Source organism: Vulpes vulpes, chromosome 5 (genome assembly GCF_048418805.1).
Source record: "Vulpes vulpes isolate BD-2025 chromosome 5, VulVul3, whole genome shotgun sequence".
Taxonomy (NCBI): domain Eukaryota; kingdom Metazoa; phylum Chordata; class Mammalia; order Carnivora; family Canidae; genus Vulpes; species Vulpes vulpes.
This window is the reverse complement of record NC_132784.1, coordinates 90,958,585-90,974,141: the sequence shown is the minus strand read 5'-3', so window position 1 is coordinate 90,974,141 and position 15,557 is coordinate 90,958,585. Positions and strand designations below refer to the sequence as shown.

General features: G+C 62.2%; 1 protein-coding gene and 1 long non-coding RNA gene across 3 annotated transcripts in view; one reads left to right on the top strand and one right to left on the bottom strand.

Moving 5' to 3' along the window:
* Positions 1 to 19: 19 nt before the first annotated feature.
* Positions 20 to 15,557, top strand: part of PTDSS2 (phosphatidylserine synthase 2) — a 20,098-nt gene continuing 4,560 nt past the window's right edge. Inside the window, exons 1-3 of one of the 2 annotated variants that reach the window (XM_072759225.1) lie at positions 20 to 313; positions 7,068 to 7,169; positions 13,326 to 13,408. In XM_072759225.1, the coding sequence (XP_072615326.1) occupies positions 144 to 313; positions 7,068 to 7,169; positions 13,326 to 13,408 (355 nt within the window). In that variant the 5' untranslated portion in view covers positions 20 to 143. The remainder of the gene's footprint in view (positions 314 to 7,067; positions 7,170 to 13,325; positions 13,409 to 15,557) is intronic. The other variant, XM_072759226.1, reaches the window with a different exon arrangement.
* LOC140599067 (uncharacterized) lies at positions 10,709 to 13,268 on the bottom strand. Its single transcript, XR_012001753.1, has 2 exons — positions 11,335 to 13,268; positions 10,709 to 11,245 (listed from the first exon to the last, which is right to left on the bottom strand). It is a non-coding gene; the product is annotated as an uncharacterized lncRNA (long non-coding RNA).

Genomic DNA, 15,557 nt, shown 5'->3' with positions numbered 1-15,557 from the left:
CCCCCGCCCGCGCTCTCCCGAGACCCCGCCGAGGCCGCGCCGCGACCCCTTCCCGGCGCTCCCCGCGCCGAGCGCCGCGCGCCCTCGCGGTGACCCGCGGTGCGTGGGGTCAAGGCGCGGGGCGGAGCGGCTGGGCGGGCGCCATGCGGAGGGGCGAGCGCAGAGGCGCCGGGGGGCCGCGGCCGGGGTCGCCGGTGCCGGCGGGCAAGGCCTCGCTGGAGGAGCCGCCGGACGGCGCGGGCGCGGAGCGGGGGGGCGGCCGCCGCAGCACCGAGTCCGAGGTGTACGACGACGGCACCAACACCTTCTTCTGGTGAGGGCGGCCGGGGGCGCGAGGGCTGGGGGGCGCCGCGATCCCGCCCGACCCCGGAGGCCCCGCCCTCCTCCTTCCCCCCCCCCCCCCGGCCGCGCGTTCCCGGTGCTGCTCGGAGCCCAGCGCGGGCGCGGAGGGCGCGACCCCGGGCGCAGGGGGAGTGGGCGCGCCGGCCTCGCGCGGGGCGGGCGGGGCGCATGCGCAGAGCGCCCGTGACCTTGGGGCGGCCCGGCCCCCGCCCGGTCGGAGAGCGCGGCCCACGTGCTGGGAAGCCCGCTCGGCGAGGATCGGGTCGGGCTTTCCTTGGACGCACGCGCGGGTCCTGCGCAGCCGGCGGAGCATCCCGCTGTGGGGTGGTCACGGAGGCCTGACGAGGGGCCGCGAGCCTCGGGCGAAGACCGCAGGAGGCTGGCGTGGGCGGGGGTGCAGCCTGCACCTGGACGACATGGGTGACATCAGTGTCTTCCCCGGGGGTGCCCGCAGCCGCTGCCCTCCCTGCCCTGCCTCGGGAACCCAAGGCGTCGGGCGGCCGCCGAGTCGTGGACGGGACAGGGTCAGGCCTCCGCCGCCCCAGGCCCCGCCGACCGCAGGAGGAGGCCCTCCTGGACCGCGCCCGGCTTGCTGCCGTTTCCCCAGCTGGGTGCCCCCACCGGATTGCAGCAGAGAGCTGAGCAAGCTTAGATCCCCGCAGAAGACTGGAGCCTCAGGAGGCCCGAAGTGCCCTGGCTGGAGCAGCGCGGAGGGGCACGGAGCACACATCTCACCCGGTGCAGGGAAAGGCGCCCGCTCGTTGCTTTAGAAGCCGGGGCCCTGCCCACGAGGCTGCTTGGTCGCCGGGAGTTGAACACGCAGAGGCCTGCTGTAGCTGAGCTCACCTACGAGGAGGGCTGGTGGGACCAGGAGGCGGTGCGACGGGCGGGCAGGTGGTACCTGCCTAGTGGGCCTCCCCGAGCGTGGCTCCTGCCTGCCCCTGCGGCAGTGAGCTGTGCTGTGCCCTGGCGCTGGGTGTTGCTGCGGTCTGTGGTCTAGGCCCTGCTGCATCCCAGGCCTTCCCCTCACCTGCGGAGGGGACTGAGCTTCACGTTTCCCCAAGGCAGGTAACCAGATGCCTGCCTGGTGAGAGTTACTTATTCTTACCTGCGGAGCTTAGCCACTTGCCAGCTCCCAAAGCTCCTCTCGCTGACTTGTGTTGGTGTTCTAAAGTCTTTTATTTTATGTTTTAGAGGACTTTAATAATGAAACAAAAAATCCGCATGAAGACTAAAAGCATGTGTTTATCAAAATGATTTTATGTCCCAAGACTACTCAGTTTCCTAAAAGGTGCCCATGCTGGGGGTTGTGCTGGGCCACGTAGGAGGACTTGGGGTGTCTGTTACCACTTGTTGGCCACAGGGTATATAAGTAGGGTCAGGGTTTGCCTGCACCTTGGAGCTGGAGGCCGAGCTGCCCTCCCAAGAGGGGGCGTGAGCACTACTGGGTCTGCCAGTGGCAAGAACACCACCCCGTCTACTGGTTGTGCCGGTCTCCAGGGTGGAACATCCGGGGCCACGTAGCACCAGACTCGGGAATGGCACACAACTGTCTGGACTCTTGTTTTCTAAAGATCATCTGGGAGACACTAGGGGACCTGATGTCCTAAAGAGGTGCTACCGAACGTTGCCGTCTGGAGATGGACATTGGGTGAATTGCCACAGGATAGCACGCTTCCTGACCACCTCCCAAGGCAGGAGGCGAGGGATGGTTGTGACACTTCAGGGGAGCGCACCTGGTGACCCCAGGCCTTGAGCCAGCACCTCAGTGACCCTCAAGACTGTGCTGTGCGCAGTGTGTCAGCACAGCCGCGAGAGCCCCAGGTTCTTGAAAATGCTTTTCTCAGTCATCATGGGCCAGGGCTTTGCTAGCTTTGCCCACATCTGGAAAGCTCAACTCCACAGCGGATACCTATCTGGTCCTGTCAGTCAGCAGGCCGGAGGATCAGTGGCATGACCACGGGCACCTCTTGCATGCCTGGGGCAGGCCCTCTGGCCCTGGCCCTTCCTGGCGGAGGCTTCCTTGTGCTCTGCGTGCCAGCCACACCTTCATGTTTCCTCTAATTGGTTTGGCGGGCCTGCTTTTCTGCCTGCTTGGCATAACGAGTGTGGTCGTCTTTAGAGAGGGACTGACATTTGGGTGTTTCCACTGAGAGTGGCCGGGAGCCAGGTGTCCTATCCTCACGCCCTCGCCCTTGCTGAGTGACTGGAGAATCACAGGATTTACGGCCGCTCCGGTCCTGGGCCTGGATCACTGTACCCAAATATCCCCTGAGTTATCTATTAGCCACTAAACCAAAGGATGCACTTGTCTTCCTCGGGTGTCAGGGGTGGAGTAAGGAGGCGTCTGGGAGGGACGGGGAGGTCTGCCTGTGGAGCGTTGGGTCTGTACCTCCATACGTGTGGAGATGGCGCTACGTGTAAGACACGGGAGTTGGTTTTGTTTTGGCCAAACTTGCTAGGTAATACTTTTATTTTCTATGGTTATTTGCAAGTCAGTATTTCGATTCTCAGTTTGAAGATGGGGAAATTAAACCTGAAAGAGGAAGTGGCTCAAGACCTCAAGTGTACTGAGAGGCAAAGTTGGTAATAAAATCTGCACTTTTCCCACGATGTCCCTTGTCTTTCTCCAAGGAAAAATGTCAACGCAGGAAACGTAGACTTTACGTAGGCTTTACAGTGAGAAATGGAAGCAGAGCACAGGCCATGGATTGAACGATGGTCTGAAAATCAGAATTAATGGAGCTCTGTCTCCCCTGGATGCAGTCCTGGGACTTCTCCTTATTGCCACAAGCTGACTGTTGAAAGTGCTCTGTTGGGGTCGAGCCCTGACCATGCGAACACTGTGATGGCCGGGAGTCTGCGGCTTTCTTCTACTCTTAAACAACTGGGTTGATGTTGTTTCCTCACCAAAGTGCTGTAATGCTGAATATGTTGAAAGTGCTCAGAACCACAGATGAACCACCTGTTAAACATCACTATTGGTCAGCACAGGAAATTTATAAAGTGATTCAGCAAAGGGAATTTCTTTTTTTTAATCGAAGGCAACCTCATTATTTTCCCACCTGCAACCATCGGCCTGTTCTCTCTGAGTTTGGTTTCTCTGTGTTGTTTTGAGAGAGGGCGTGTGCGAGCTGGGGTGGAGGAGGCAGGGGGAGAGAATCAAGCAGGCCCCGTGCTCCGCGTGGAGCCCGACACGACGCAAGGCTCAATCCCACGACCCTGACATTGCGACCTGAGCCAAAATCAAGATTCGGACGCCCAGCCAGCTGAGCCGCTCGGGCTCCTCTAGGAGTTTGGTCTTGTGTTTAGGTTCCACCTGTGAGAGAGATGACCGGTGTTTGTCATTCCTTGTGTGACTTGTCTCAGCACGATGCCCTCAAGCTTCCACCTGTGTGGCAGACGTCAAGGTTTCTATTTGTGTCGAAGTAATATTCCATCGTATGGATATGCACGTGATGGCCTGTTGGGGTGCTTCCCTGCTGGGCTCCTGCTCGTGACGCTGCAGTAACGGACAACGTCGTGGTTTGCTTCCTTCCCGTACCCTGCAGTGGAATCACTGGATCCTGCGGTGATCCTGTGTTACCCTCTTGAGGACCCTCCGCATGTTTCCACGGTGGCCGCGCCAGCCTGCGTTCCCGCCCGCAGCGTGGGGGGCTCCCCTTTCTCCGCGTCCTCCCCATCACGTGTTGCTTCCTGATGGTGCCAGGTGGTGTCCCACCGTGGCTTTGATGTGTATTTCCCCGATGCCAGTGCCGAGTGAGGTGGAGCATCTTTTCCTGTGTCCGTTTGCCACCTGGGTGTTCTCTTTGGAAAAGAGAACTCTTTGTTCAGTTCTTCCACCCATTTTGTGGTCAGGTTTGGGGTTTTGCTGTGAGTGGTGTGAGTCCGTCACGGATTTTGGATATGAGCTCCTTATCAGATATACGATTTGCAAATATTTTCTCCCTTTCGGTAGGTTGTCTTTGCATTTTGTTGTGCAGAAATGGGGAGTGTTTTAAAGGTGGATTTCATCATAATTTAATATAAATATTTTATTTTGTATTAGGACGTGATTTTAGCAGTTCTAAAGTCTGTTCTGCTGTGAGACTGTGGTCCCCTGTCCTCTCCTCTGGGTCCTTGACTGTCTCCTTCCCTCTTCGGACAGAGCAGAGGAAGCCCTACTTAGCACCAATTTTTCCTGAATGACAGAACGTTGATTCCAATAGACAAATAGTTTTTCTTTTTCTGGGAATCCTTATTTTGGGGAGGATGGAAACCATATATGACCAGAGCTGCCCTGGGCTCCTCAGGGAATATGTTTTAGCCCAAAGAAACGACAGGAAGCTTAGTGTGTTGGTGGGAAGTAATGTGAAAGAAACCAGAGGGTTGAGGTCAGGTTTTAAGTCCCAGGACAGGGCAGGGGCGCCTGGGTGGCTCAGTCAAGTATCTTAATCTCAGGGTCCTGAGTTCAGGCCCTGGGTTGGGCTCCACATGGAGCCTGCTTTTTAAAAAAAAAGATCCAGGACAAAAGGCTTTCACATCTTCATGATGGCTTCCGTGCCCCAGAGTGAGGACCCTGTGCCGTTGCGGGGGCGGGGCAGCAACCTCCATTAGCTGTCGTGGGCAGCCCCTTGGCGAGCTGGTGGCCCTGAGGCAGCGTAGGGGGGTCCTGGGCCACACGGTGGCGGTGAGGTGTTCCCTTGGCCCTGCGGCCTCTTCCGGAACTCGTGGTCACCTTCCCTCTTTTCCTTTTGTGAGTCTGATGCCGGTTTGTGGGCTGTTCACTATCTTTCTGTCGGTTCTCCTGAGGCTGGGGCTCCTTCGCTCCTGTTCCCTCATAGACCCCTGCCCTGCCGGGAGCCCCCTGGGGCCACAGCCCCATCTCTTCCCTGGGCGGATGCCTGCACAGGTGCTTCTGTGCACCTGTGTTCGGTGGTCAGCCTGCTGGGGACGCTTTGCCCGCCCAGAGCCCCTGGGACCTGAGCCTCCTTAGAGCCTTGCGGGGGGGGGGGGGGGGGAAGCCCTGTGGGGGACGCGGTCCGCAGCCCTCCGCACTTCCCCTCTGCGGAGGCCCACTGAGGAGTGTGTGCCCTGCAGAGAAGCCCGTGGTTCTTCTGAAATGCTGGGGGTGGGAATTGGGCCCCTAGGTTCCTGCTTGGTGCCGGTCTCCGGGTGGTGCCTTCCCAGAGGTGCGTGGCCGGGCACACTGCCTCATGTGCCTGCTCGCTGCACAGGGTGCTCCTGCATGCTTGCCTGGACCCTCGCCTTGTGCCAGGAATGGTCAATCCATAACAATTGAGAGATCTTTATTTTTCTCCGTAAAGTACCAACAGTAAATCTGACGTTGTAGAATCCTCAGTTCCGTGAGCATCAGTGCAGCGGTCGTCACAGGCAGAGCATGGAGTGCCTGGTCTCGGCCACCGTGTGGCCCTTGGACGGTGCCACGTAAACAGGGCCAGGTGGCCCCGAGTGCTGGGGACCGGCTTTGCCCGCATGCCGGAGCCCCCCGAGCTCCCCGACGGCTGTGCGGCGCTGCGTGTGTACCAGCCTCCGTTGTCTAGCTGTCCCCGTAAGTGGTCACGCCCAGTTACTGACATGTTCATGTCTGCCATTCTGTCCCTCTCCCTGTTTCTGTTCCCCTCTCATGCCGGGGTTGGTTGCCTGCTCCACCTCTGAGCAAGCGATGGATCAGGTTACGTCTCTGATGTCACCCTGGAAGGCGGTGAGTCTTCCCCAGCCTTCGTGGTCTCGGCCCCCGGCTCCGCCACACCAGGTCCACGCTGACCCTTTTGGCCTCTCCTCGGAGCATCTCGGAGCACGTGCTGCGGTGGCCGCCTCCGATAGTTAGGCGCCTGGAGCGCCCGGTTAGGACAGTGCGTGTCACTAGCGAGTGCCGCTTCTGTTGCCGTTTCTTGGTTCCCAGCGGCCTGGTTTCTGTCCGAGGACTTGGGGAGCGGTCTTCTTAGAGCGGGCCTGCTGCTCTCCTTCCCCTTGTTCCTGCCCAGACGGTGTTCGGTTTGCTCCTGGAGGGCGTGTTTGCTGGACACGGAATCGCCCAAGGTTGGAAGCATTCTCACTTAGAGATCAGGACCCTTAGGCTCGGGGAGGCTGCGTCCCCTCCAGGGACGTGCTCTGCTCGCATGGGGTCTGGGTCCGCGACTCCCGCTGTAAGCAGCTGTTAGGGTGCAGAGGGTCCAGGTGGTGTGTGACGTGGGGCGGCGCGCAGGTGGGCGGCGGCGTACCTGAGTGGCGGTGGCTGCGTCCAGGGCAGGTGCCCACTGGCTGCCGGAGAGCCGAGGCCCAGGTCTCCTGAGTAAATGGCACTGCTGGGGGCCGCGCCTCCTCATTTTGGGTCCTGGTGACCCTTTCTCTCTCCTCTTCGGGTCTTGGACTGTTGTTTCGAGCCTCTTAGATGTGGCGCTTCACAAATCCTGAGGCTGCTCCTATCTGCTCAGTGAAAACCACCACGTTTACCTGCTCCTCCTCTCTCTCCGCGATGGCCACGTGCTACAGACACCAGCAGGAGACGTTCCCTCCTGCCCCGCGCAGAGCCGGGCACGTCCCAGGATGCCGTCGGCTCTCCCGGCAGCTTGGCGCTCTTGACTGATGGGTTGACGCAGCAAAGGCAGACCCAACTAGGAGCCACCCACCAGTGACTGAAGGCTGAGCTCTGCCCCCGCTGCAGGGCACAGGTGTCGTCCTGCTTTGTGCACTGACACGTTCTCTGTGTGTTTGGATTTCAGGCGAGCCCACACCCTAACTGTGCTCTTCATCCTCACCTGTGTGCTTGGCTACGTGACTCTGCTAGAGGAGACGCCCCGGGACACAGCTTATAACACCAAGAGGTAACCAGGCCTCCGGTCGGGGGGTGCAGGCACCTGGCCCGCTGCGGTGTGGGTCCTTGCTCTCCCCAGGCTGGCCAGTGGCTCGGGGGCCCAGACTCGTCACTCAGAGGCTGGCTGGCTTCCCAGCCTCCCCGTTGCACCTGCCTGAGGCATCTCTCGCAGGTGTCTCTTGGAGCTGTTGAGGTTTCTAGCCACCCCCTGCACCTGCCCCAGGACCCTCGAGGGACCCATCTCTCATGGGACCTGCAGCCCGTTTGGGGTTTGCACAGAATGTGCTGTGGTACCACCAGAGATGGAGCCCAGAAAGGGGTTCTGCTCACCAGTTCTGATGGGAGGGATGGTTTCCCCACACACCCCACCAGCAGGGCCCTGGCACTTAGAGTTAGCTCCGTCCTGACACCTTCTGCCCAAGGGCACAGCAGGTCGCACGGGCCAGGGTTCATTTTTATCAGACTGTCCCTGGACCCTCGTCACCACTCCAGGGCCCAGCCACCATCTGGGGCCGCACCTGTGCTCTGACCACGTGGGGTCCACCGGAGCCCTCCATGACCTCTTGGTTGTACTGATTCGTGAGAGCGGCCCACGGAGTCGGGAGACGTTCTCCTTCCCACGTCCCCAGCAGCTCATGAAAGGACACGGGTCGGGAGCAGCCAGATGGAAGAGATGCCAGGGCCAGGGGTGGGGAGACGTCCACGGCCATTCCAGGCATAGCGCTGTCCCCATGTTGGCCCATGGTCCCCAAGCCAGAGGTTCAGAACCTCGCCCTTAGGGTTCCACGGAGGCTTCGTCACTCAGCCAGCACTGACTCAGTCGTTGGCCTTTGGGGACTGAACTCAGCCTTGAGCCCTGCAGCCATTCCCAGGGGCCATCCCCAGGATCCGCTAGGAGAGAACCAGCCCTCTGCCTGGTGCTTGGCTCTCCTGGCAGTCTGGGAAGCCGCCTCATTAACATAACAAAAACCCCTTGATCACTTGAGAAATTCCCAAGGCTTTAGGGATTCTATGCCAAAAACGGGATGAAGAAAAGTTTATGTCTTATAAGTCGCAGTATCACAATATGTCAACGGGCAAAGCATCATCCTGGACCCTTTCTGATGGGGTGCAATGGGCCCAAGGTGTCTGGCGGCCCCTGGTTTGTGTCCCCCCAAGTTTATATGTCTTATAAATCACGATCACAGAGCCTGTGAGTGGGCGTCTGGGGCATACAGGCTTTGGTGGTGGTCAGGAACGAGCCTCCCATCGGCCAGCACCGTTCTTGAGCTTTGTTGATGATAATGCTTTCTGAAAATTGTAAACGAGCTTTTTTGTGGAAAGCTTGTCATCCTGCAGGTCAGGAAGTGGACGGACTCCTTTTCAGTGTTCTCTGCAGAATGGACTAGCTGGTGGGTGCTTCTTTGCCGGAATCCCACGGATTCTGAGGCCACCCTCAAGCGTGTGCAGGCAATACGCTGGCTGTAGAGCTGAGTGCTGTGAGGTCTCTGCGTGGGGGGGGGAGGGGGGAGGGGCTCCTCGGGCCTCTGAAGCCCCGGTTGCTCTGCTCTGGTGGGACGGGGTGCCAGGGATGGGCAGAGGGCAGCGCCAGAAGACCACAGGTCAGACTTGGTCATTGGGGCCGGGACTTGTAAAGTGGGGGTGTTAGCATCGGCCTGGGAGGGTGCCGTGAGCACCAGTGTGTGCTCCGTGGGTGCTGGGGCTCCCTGACAGCCCGTGTGTGCAGCACTTCACAGCCCCCATCTGGTCCCGAGGCTGCAGCTCCGTCAGGGCCCACGCCTTGTCCCCAGCTGGGAGGCGCCCTGGCTCCTGGTTGCAGGCTCTGCAGGTTTTCCTCCCTCCTCTGCCAGCTGTCTGCCAGGTGGTTTTGCTGCACCTTCCTCTTTTTTTCTGAGCCCTGGGTGTCAGGCTCCAGGTCTAACGCATCTCTGCACTGCCTGTCGCTCGGTGCCCCCTGGCGCAGGGGGAGCCGCTCGCTGCACCGTGCATGGGTCACAGAGTCCAGAGGTAGAGGAGGGAGTTTGGCCCCCCTGCGGCCCGAGGCTGCTCTCGCTGCACTGGACCCTGCACCAGGGACTCTGAGCCTGAGGATGCAGCAGACAGGGAGGCCGTGGTGGGAGCCTGAGTTCGCTTAGTGGGTATTTGCTAGTAGAACTTGGCCTTCTCTGTGGGTTTGCCCATGAGCACCTGCTGGGCACGGGTGGGCAGGGGGCAGCAGGAAGCAGGACTCGTCACACTGAAGAGGTGTCCCCAGGGCTGTGAAGTTAGACCAACGACCGGCAGTTCCAGGCCAGAGTCGTCACAGAGCAGGACCCCAGCCCCCGTGGGCCCATGTGGGGCGTCCGGGCAGTGCCCTCCCAGGGTGGGGCAGCAGTTCCCACTACAGCCTGTCTGGGCCCTGCAGCCCGAGTACTGAGGTAGAAGCGGTCGACCCTGTGGGCCTGTCCCACCTGTTCACCGGCGCTCACCGCAGCCGCCCTGGAGCAAGCTCCTTGCGGGGGGACTCGGGGGAGGGGGGGGCTTGGAGGCCCCTAGACTCCTGCTCTGAGGTTGTGTGCATGGAGGACACTGGAACCTCCGTGGCAGGTCCCTGTCCCTCCTGGGTGAGCCTGGGACCTATGACGCCGCCCCCCCCCCCCCCCCCCCGCACCGTCTGTGGCTCTGCTGCTGCCTCCAGGGCGGCTCTGGCCCCGGGGCCCCAGCCTGGCCCCTTCACTTCATGTCAGAGCTTTGATGCCGCAGGCTGGCATGTCCTGGAATCAAAGTGCTTCTAAAAATTAGGCTTATTGTTAAAAAGAAAAAAAAATGAATGTCTGCATTGTTTAAGATGTAGGAAACTGGTTTGTTTTCCTTAAGCTCTCAATTTCCGCTTCTAGGTCATTCTTTTCATAGATCTGGGAAATTGTCTTATTTTGGGGGAGTAGGTTTTTTCTTCTGAGGTTAACTTGATCAACCAGGGATCTCATACAACACGTGTCGGATTAGAGCCTACAGCTCAGCGAGTGTCACAGACTGCGTGTGTGCAGGTGCGGCCCAGAGTCCTCATGTGCCAGAGGGCTCATGTACGCGGAGTCACCGACCGGCACGCCGCTCCGTTGCTGGCGAGTGTTCTGTGGGGTGGGCCACACTTTACTGACCCACCATCCCACAGGGCACACCTGGGATGTGTACGCACACGTGTGCTGTGTACATTCGGGTACAAAGATAAGCGAGTGTCCGTAAACCGTGAACGTGTTCTGGGAACACGGGGGAGAGCAGGGCTATAGGGATGACCTGGCCCCACTGACAGGTGGCAGGGACGAGGCCGGTGGGTCGGTATGGCGGCCAGTGCAGCAGACCAGGGCGCCTGCGAGCAGAGGAGCAGAGGCAGTTCGGGGCCGCGAGTCTTTCCCGCACACGGAGCTGGAGCAGCTGGACGTTTACACCCACAGCAAGGAAGCCGCCAGTCTGTGCACTTTTCACAGCCACTGACAATAGGTTACAGACCTAAACGTAAGATAAGAAACTAAGACTTATGGCAGAAACAGTAGAGAAGCTGGTGACCTTGGATTTGGTGGCGACTAATTTTTAAGATTTTATTTCTTTGAGTGAGAGCGCATGTATGAGTGGGGGAGGGAGACGCAGGCTATACGCGGAGCAGGGGCCACGCGGGACTCGATCCAAGGACCCTGGGACCATGATCTGAGCCCCCAGGCACCCAAGGGGACCTCTTGGGTAGGACACCAGGATTCCAGGGTCTGTGGTGGAACTAGACTGGTTCCTACCATGTGATCCAGTAATCAGGCTCCAAGGGGTCCATCCCAAGGAAGGGAAGACTCCGGTCCACACAAACCCCTGCACACGGATGTCGGAGCCGCTGTATCCGTACCGGCCCGGACGTGGAGCAGTAGCTCCGCCTTGAGCAGGCGGACGGACCAACAAACCAGGTACATCCAGATGCTGTGGTTAACCAGCGGAGGGAACTGGGCTACAAGCCGTTAAATGATAAAAGTCTGCGAGCAGGTGCAGAGATGCAGTTGGCTTCTGGTAACTCGTGGCTGGATGGTGTCCCGTCCCCCCGCCCGACAACAGGAGGTGCTCCGCGAGCTGCGGGGAAGGACGGTTGGTGACCACAGGACCGTGGCCCTATGGACATCAGGAGCAAAGAAGGGAGCGGAGGGGGTCCGTGGGGTTACCTGCCTTGTGCTGGCGTCTGATCCCGCGCTGACTGGTTAACGGTGGGTGGGGTGGGTGTTGCCACACGACGAAGACGAGGCTGACACTCAGGAGCAGCTTAGAACGTGGAAGGGCCGTGCGTGTACCTGTCCGTGCTGGCGAAGGTGGTGGGAGGCATGGTGCTGGGGCGAGTGGCTGAGCGGGGGTGGGGGCTGACGCCGCCCTGCCTGGCGCCGTCCTGGTGGACTTGGCAGCGCGCAGATGATGGCAAGCCCCGGGAGACCTAACATGCGCCAGGAACAGAGTGAGTGGCTCCTGTCGGGGCCACGGCCCCCCACCCCTGGGCTCGAGGCAGAGCAGGTGCCCCCGGCCCTGGGCTCTGCTGGACGCAGAGGCTTCCCGTGGGGTGTCCCGTCCACGGCTCTGCCGCCGTCGCCCACACGGCCCGGGTCGGAGGGAGCCGCTCAGTGGCCAGCGGAGGCGGGACCCGGGTGTGTCCCTGGGGGGAGGATGTCCACGGGATGAGGGTGGGAGCTGGGGACGCCGGCCTCGCGTGGATACGGTGGCCACTCGGGGAGCATCGCAGGCTCACCTGGAGGCGCGGTGAGGCCGCATGGCTCTGTCAGCCGAGGGGCCCAGAAGCTCCGACGCCCCTGTGGCAAGGAGACCGTCCTCCAGTGGAGGAACTAGGGTTCCTGGAGGGAAGGCGGATTCCCAGGCTGGGTCTGGGGGTCTCCAGCGCCCGGAAGGAAGTGCTCAGAAAATACTGAGGCCTGGAGGATGGGGTCGTGTCAAAGCTCTGACACCAGGCACACCTGAAAACAGGACAGTGAGCAATAGAGTCGGGGCTGCAGGCTGTCCCAGGGGGTCCTGGGCTGCAGGCTGTCCCAGGGGGGTCCTGGGCTGCAGGCTGTCCCAGGGGGGTCCTGGGCTGCAGGCTGTCCCGGGGGGGTCCTGGGCTGTAGGCTGTCCTGGGGCAGAAGGGGGCTTCACATGAACAGTGGGGAGCTGGGCACATGGGTGATGTACTAGCACAGACTGGAGACCTATGGCCATGGCCAAGCCTGGGGTGCCCACAGGGCCCTGGGTTGGGGCGGGGTTCCAGTGTCTGCCTGCCTAGCAAGGCCTGCTGAGCTGCAGAGCCCAAGTGGGCGCCATGAAGCTGACCGGGGGAGGCGGGAGGTGCCTGGCACCCCGGGGGCCTAGAGGCCTCGCCTCCCTCAATCTGTGTGGTGACCCCCATGCGGCTCACCCGTGGCTCCAGAGCTGTGTTGTAGTAGCACCAGGAGGGACGTCTCTCAGGGTGGAGGGTGTCACCCAGGGGGCGGCCAAGGGGGGTCCCTGTGCTGCTCCAGGCAGCTGTGTGCACTTCCTCCTCCCCCAGCCCACACTGACCAGGGTGTGTCCTTGGGGGGTGGGTACCCCATGGGCCCCCCGTGCGGCTCCTGTGCTGGGGCGCGGGTCCCAGCCTGCTGAGCATGGGGGCCAGCGTCCGGCTGTCCCTCTGGGCCTCCTGCATTGGTGGGGATCAGGGCTGCTGTGGGCTGGTTCAGACCACACGGAGGCTCGTGTCCTACGGGGGCCGAGCAGCCCCCCCCACCCGCAGCCACCCCCGACGCCCAAGGGCACTAGTGGGCAGCAGAGTGAGGTGTCGGGTGGAGAGCCTGGGCTGGCGCCTCTGGGCCCTCGGGAACCAGCAGGGCGCACCCTTGCCCGTGCTGGCCGGTGGGGAGGCCGGGCCTGCAGGGCGGACGGGGTCGGGCAGTGGGGGGGGCAGAGGGGGGCAACAGGGTGCAGCGGGGACATCGTTGCCGGAGAAGCAGGAGGCCGTGCGGCCTCGCCCCTAGGAGGCCCCAGCTGTGCACTTGGGACGCTCGAGGGGAGCCTGACCCGGAGCCCCACTCGGGGCCGTGTCCCCCGGGGGCCTGCCTCCTCCCCAGGCCGCCCCCCCCCCCCGGGCCCCTCCCGCCCGGAGGCGCGCACTGAGGGGCTGTCTGTTCTTTATTTGCAGAGGTATTGTGGCCAGTATTTTGGTTTTCTTATGTTTTGGAGTCACACAAGCTAAAGATGGGCCGTTTTCCAGACCACATCCAGGTAACTCGCCCCTCTGTCCGCGTGCGCCCACCTGCCAGTTCTGTCCTGAGTGCTCGCCCTGCGTCGCGCTGCCGGGCACGTGTCCTGTCCCCCAGCCCCACCGGCCGGGCCGCTGTCAGTCGAGGAGGGTGAGGGGAGGATCCCGGACGTCCCTCCTGTCTCGGGACCCCCCCCCATCGCTCTGCTCCTTGCCCTGACCCGGGCCCTCCTGCTCCCCCTCCTCCCGCTCTGTCCTGGGGGTTCGCTCTGCACAGCGAGGTACCTGGCTGCCCGCCATTGAGGTGCTCGCCGCGTGCCACCTGCAGTGAGTCCTCCTGTCTCTGGCCCCCGACCCCCACGTTGGGGAGTTCCAGCAGCCCCGGGGCCTCGCTGCAGAGCGTCGCTCGGGCGGCTCCTGTCCTGTCCCCTGTCCCATCCCCCTGTCCTGTCCCCGGCCCTGTCCCTCATCCCATCCCCCTGTCCCATCCCTGCCCCCCATCCTGTTCTCCTGTCCCGTCCTTTGTCCTCCTGTCCCATCCCATCCCCGCATCCCCCATCCTATCCCCCTGTCCTGTCCCTAGTCCTGTCCCTCATCCTATCACCTTGTCCCATCCCCTTTTGTCCCATCCCCTGTCCTCCTGTCCCTCGTCCCATCCCTGCCCCCCCCCCATCCTATCCCCCTGTCCTGCCCCCGGCCCCGTCCTGTCCCTGGTCCTCCCTCAGCCTCAGGGTGTCTGGGGCTCCGGCCTTGTTGGGGAGCTGCCCCTGGGGGGACATGGTCAGTTTTCCCGAGGTCTTAGAGCTTTAGTAACAGGTGTCTTTTCTGTGCGGATGGGCACGTGTTCCTTGAGAATATCCGACAAATACAAGAGATACTTCATAACAGAAACAAAGCCCGTGTTTCTTTATGGGGCCTTCCGTGCGGGGCTTTATGTCTTGAAGCTGCGTCCTGGCTCCGGGTTCACACAGTGTCTCATTGACAACCAGGTGTTTACCAGCAGCCTGTCCGGCCATCCAGGGACGTGGGGACTCTGCACGCGGTCTGTGCGTCTGCCACGGGCTGGGCCGGTGGGGCCTGCATGGCCCGATCACCAGCGCGCTGTCCCCCTCGGGGCCTGCTGGTGACGGTGGTCGGGGCCTCAGGGGCCTGGACTTGCTGCGGGCTGCAGACAAGTGAGGGCACGGGGTACAGGCCACGGAAACGGCAGACATGAGGTCCGGTGCGTGCCCGTTGGGCTGAGGGGGAAGAGTGGGCAGTCCTCGCAGTGCCTTGGGGGCCCAGGCCCCGCCCGGGGGGGGACGGCGGGGCGGCTGCGGGGCTGTGCCCGGGCAGCCACAGGGCCTGTCCTGCAGCACCTGCTCACCTCGGCCGGCAGGAGGCCTCCGACTGCTCAGCGCCCTGCGGCTCACCGTGGGCAGCGGCAGGAAGGGCCGTCGGTGCTGGGGGCAGTGCTCAGGGCCGGGGGTCGCTGTCTGCAATGGGCTTTGCTGGGAAACTGGCCCATTGAAGAGGCACCCTTCAGGAGGTTTACTGCCGGCAGGGCCCCCAGGCTGGCACACGGGGCGGTGCCAGGGCTGCCGCTGGCGCGGGGTCAGGTGGCGTGGGGTCAGGTGGGAACGTCGGAGGAGCACCCGCTGTGGCTTGGGGGTGGTGGGTCTGGGTCCTGGGGGCTCCACAGGTGGGGGGAGACGGGGCAGCCCCTGAGTAGGGGCAGTGGTCAGGGAGGGGACAGGAAGGTGCCATCGCATGTGCTGGGGCATGCCCTAGGGTGGGGGCGGCCCCGCGTGGCTTCACCACGCCCGCTTAGCTCTAGCCGCACCCCTGCCAGGGCGAGCGTGCAGGCCTCTCCCGGAGTCCAGGACGGCGGGGCTGCTGTGTCGGGTGCTCTCCATCCCTGTCCCAGGAGGACCTGAGAGCCATCCACCTTCACGCCCCCCGCCTGCACGGGCCTGGGTCCCGGGTGGGCTTGGAGCCCCTGTGAGCGTGTATGGACCCCCCCACCCCTGCGGCCCTCGTTTCCCAGGCTGGGCGCGGTCTCTTCCTCCTCCACCAGCGCCACCTTGTTCCCTTGAGGGGACCGAGCAGGCTGCTGGTTTTCTTCAACAGTCACGAACCAGGGGAAGGGCAGTTCGAGGCCTTTATTCCCCGGGAGTGTCAGGATTTGGGAGG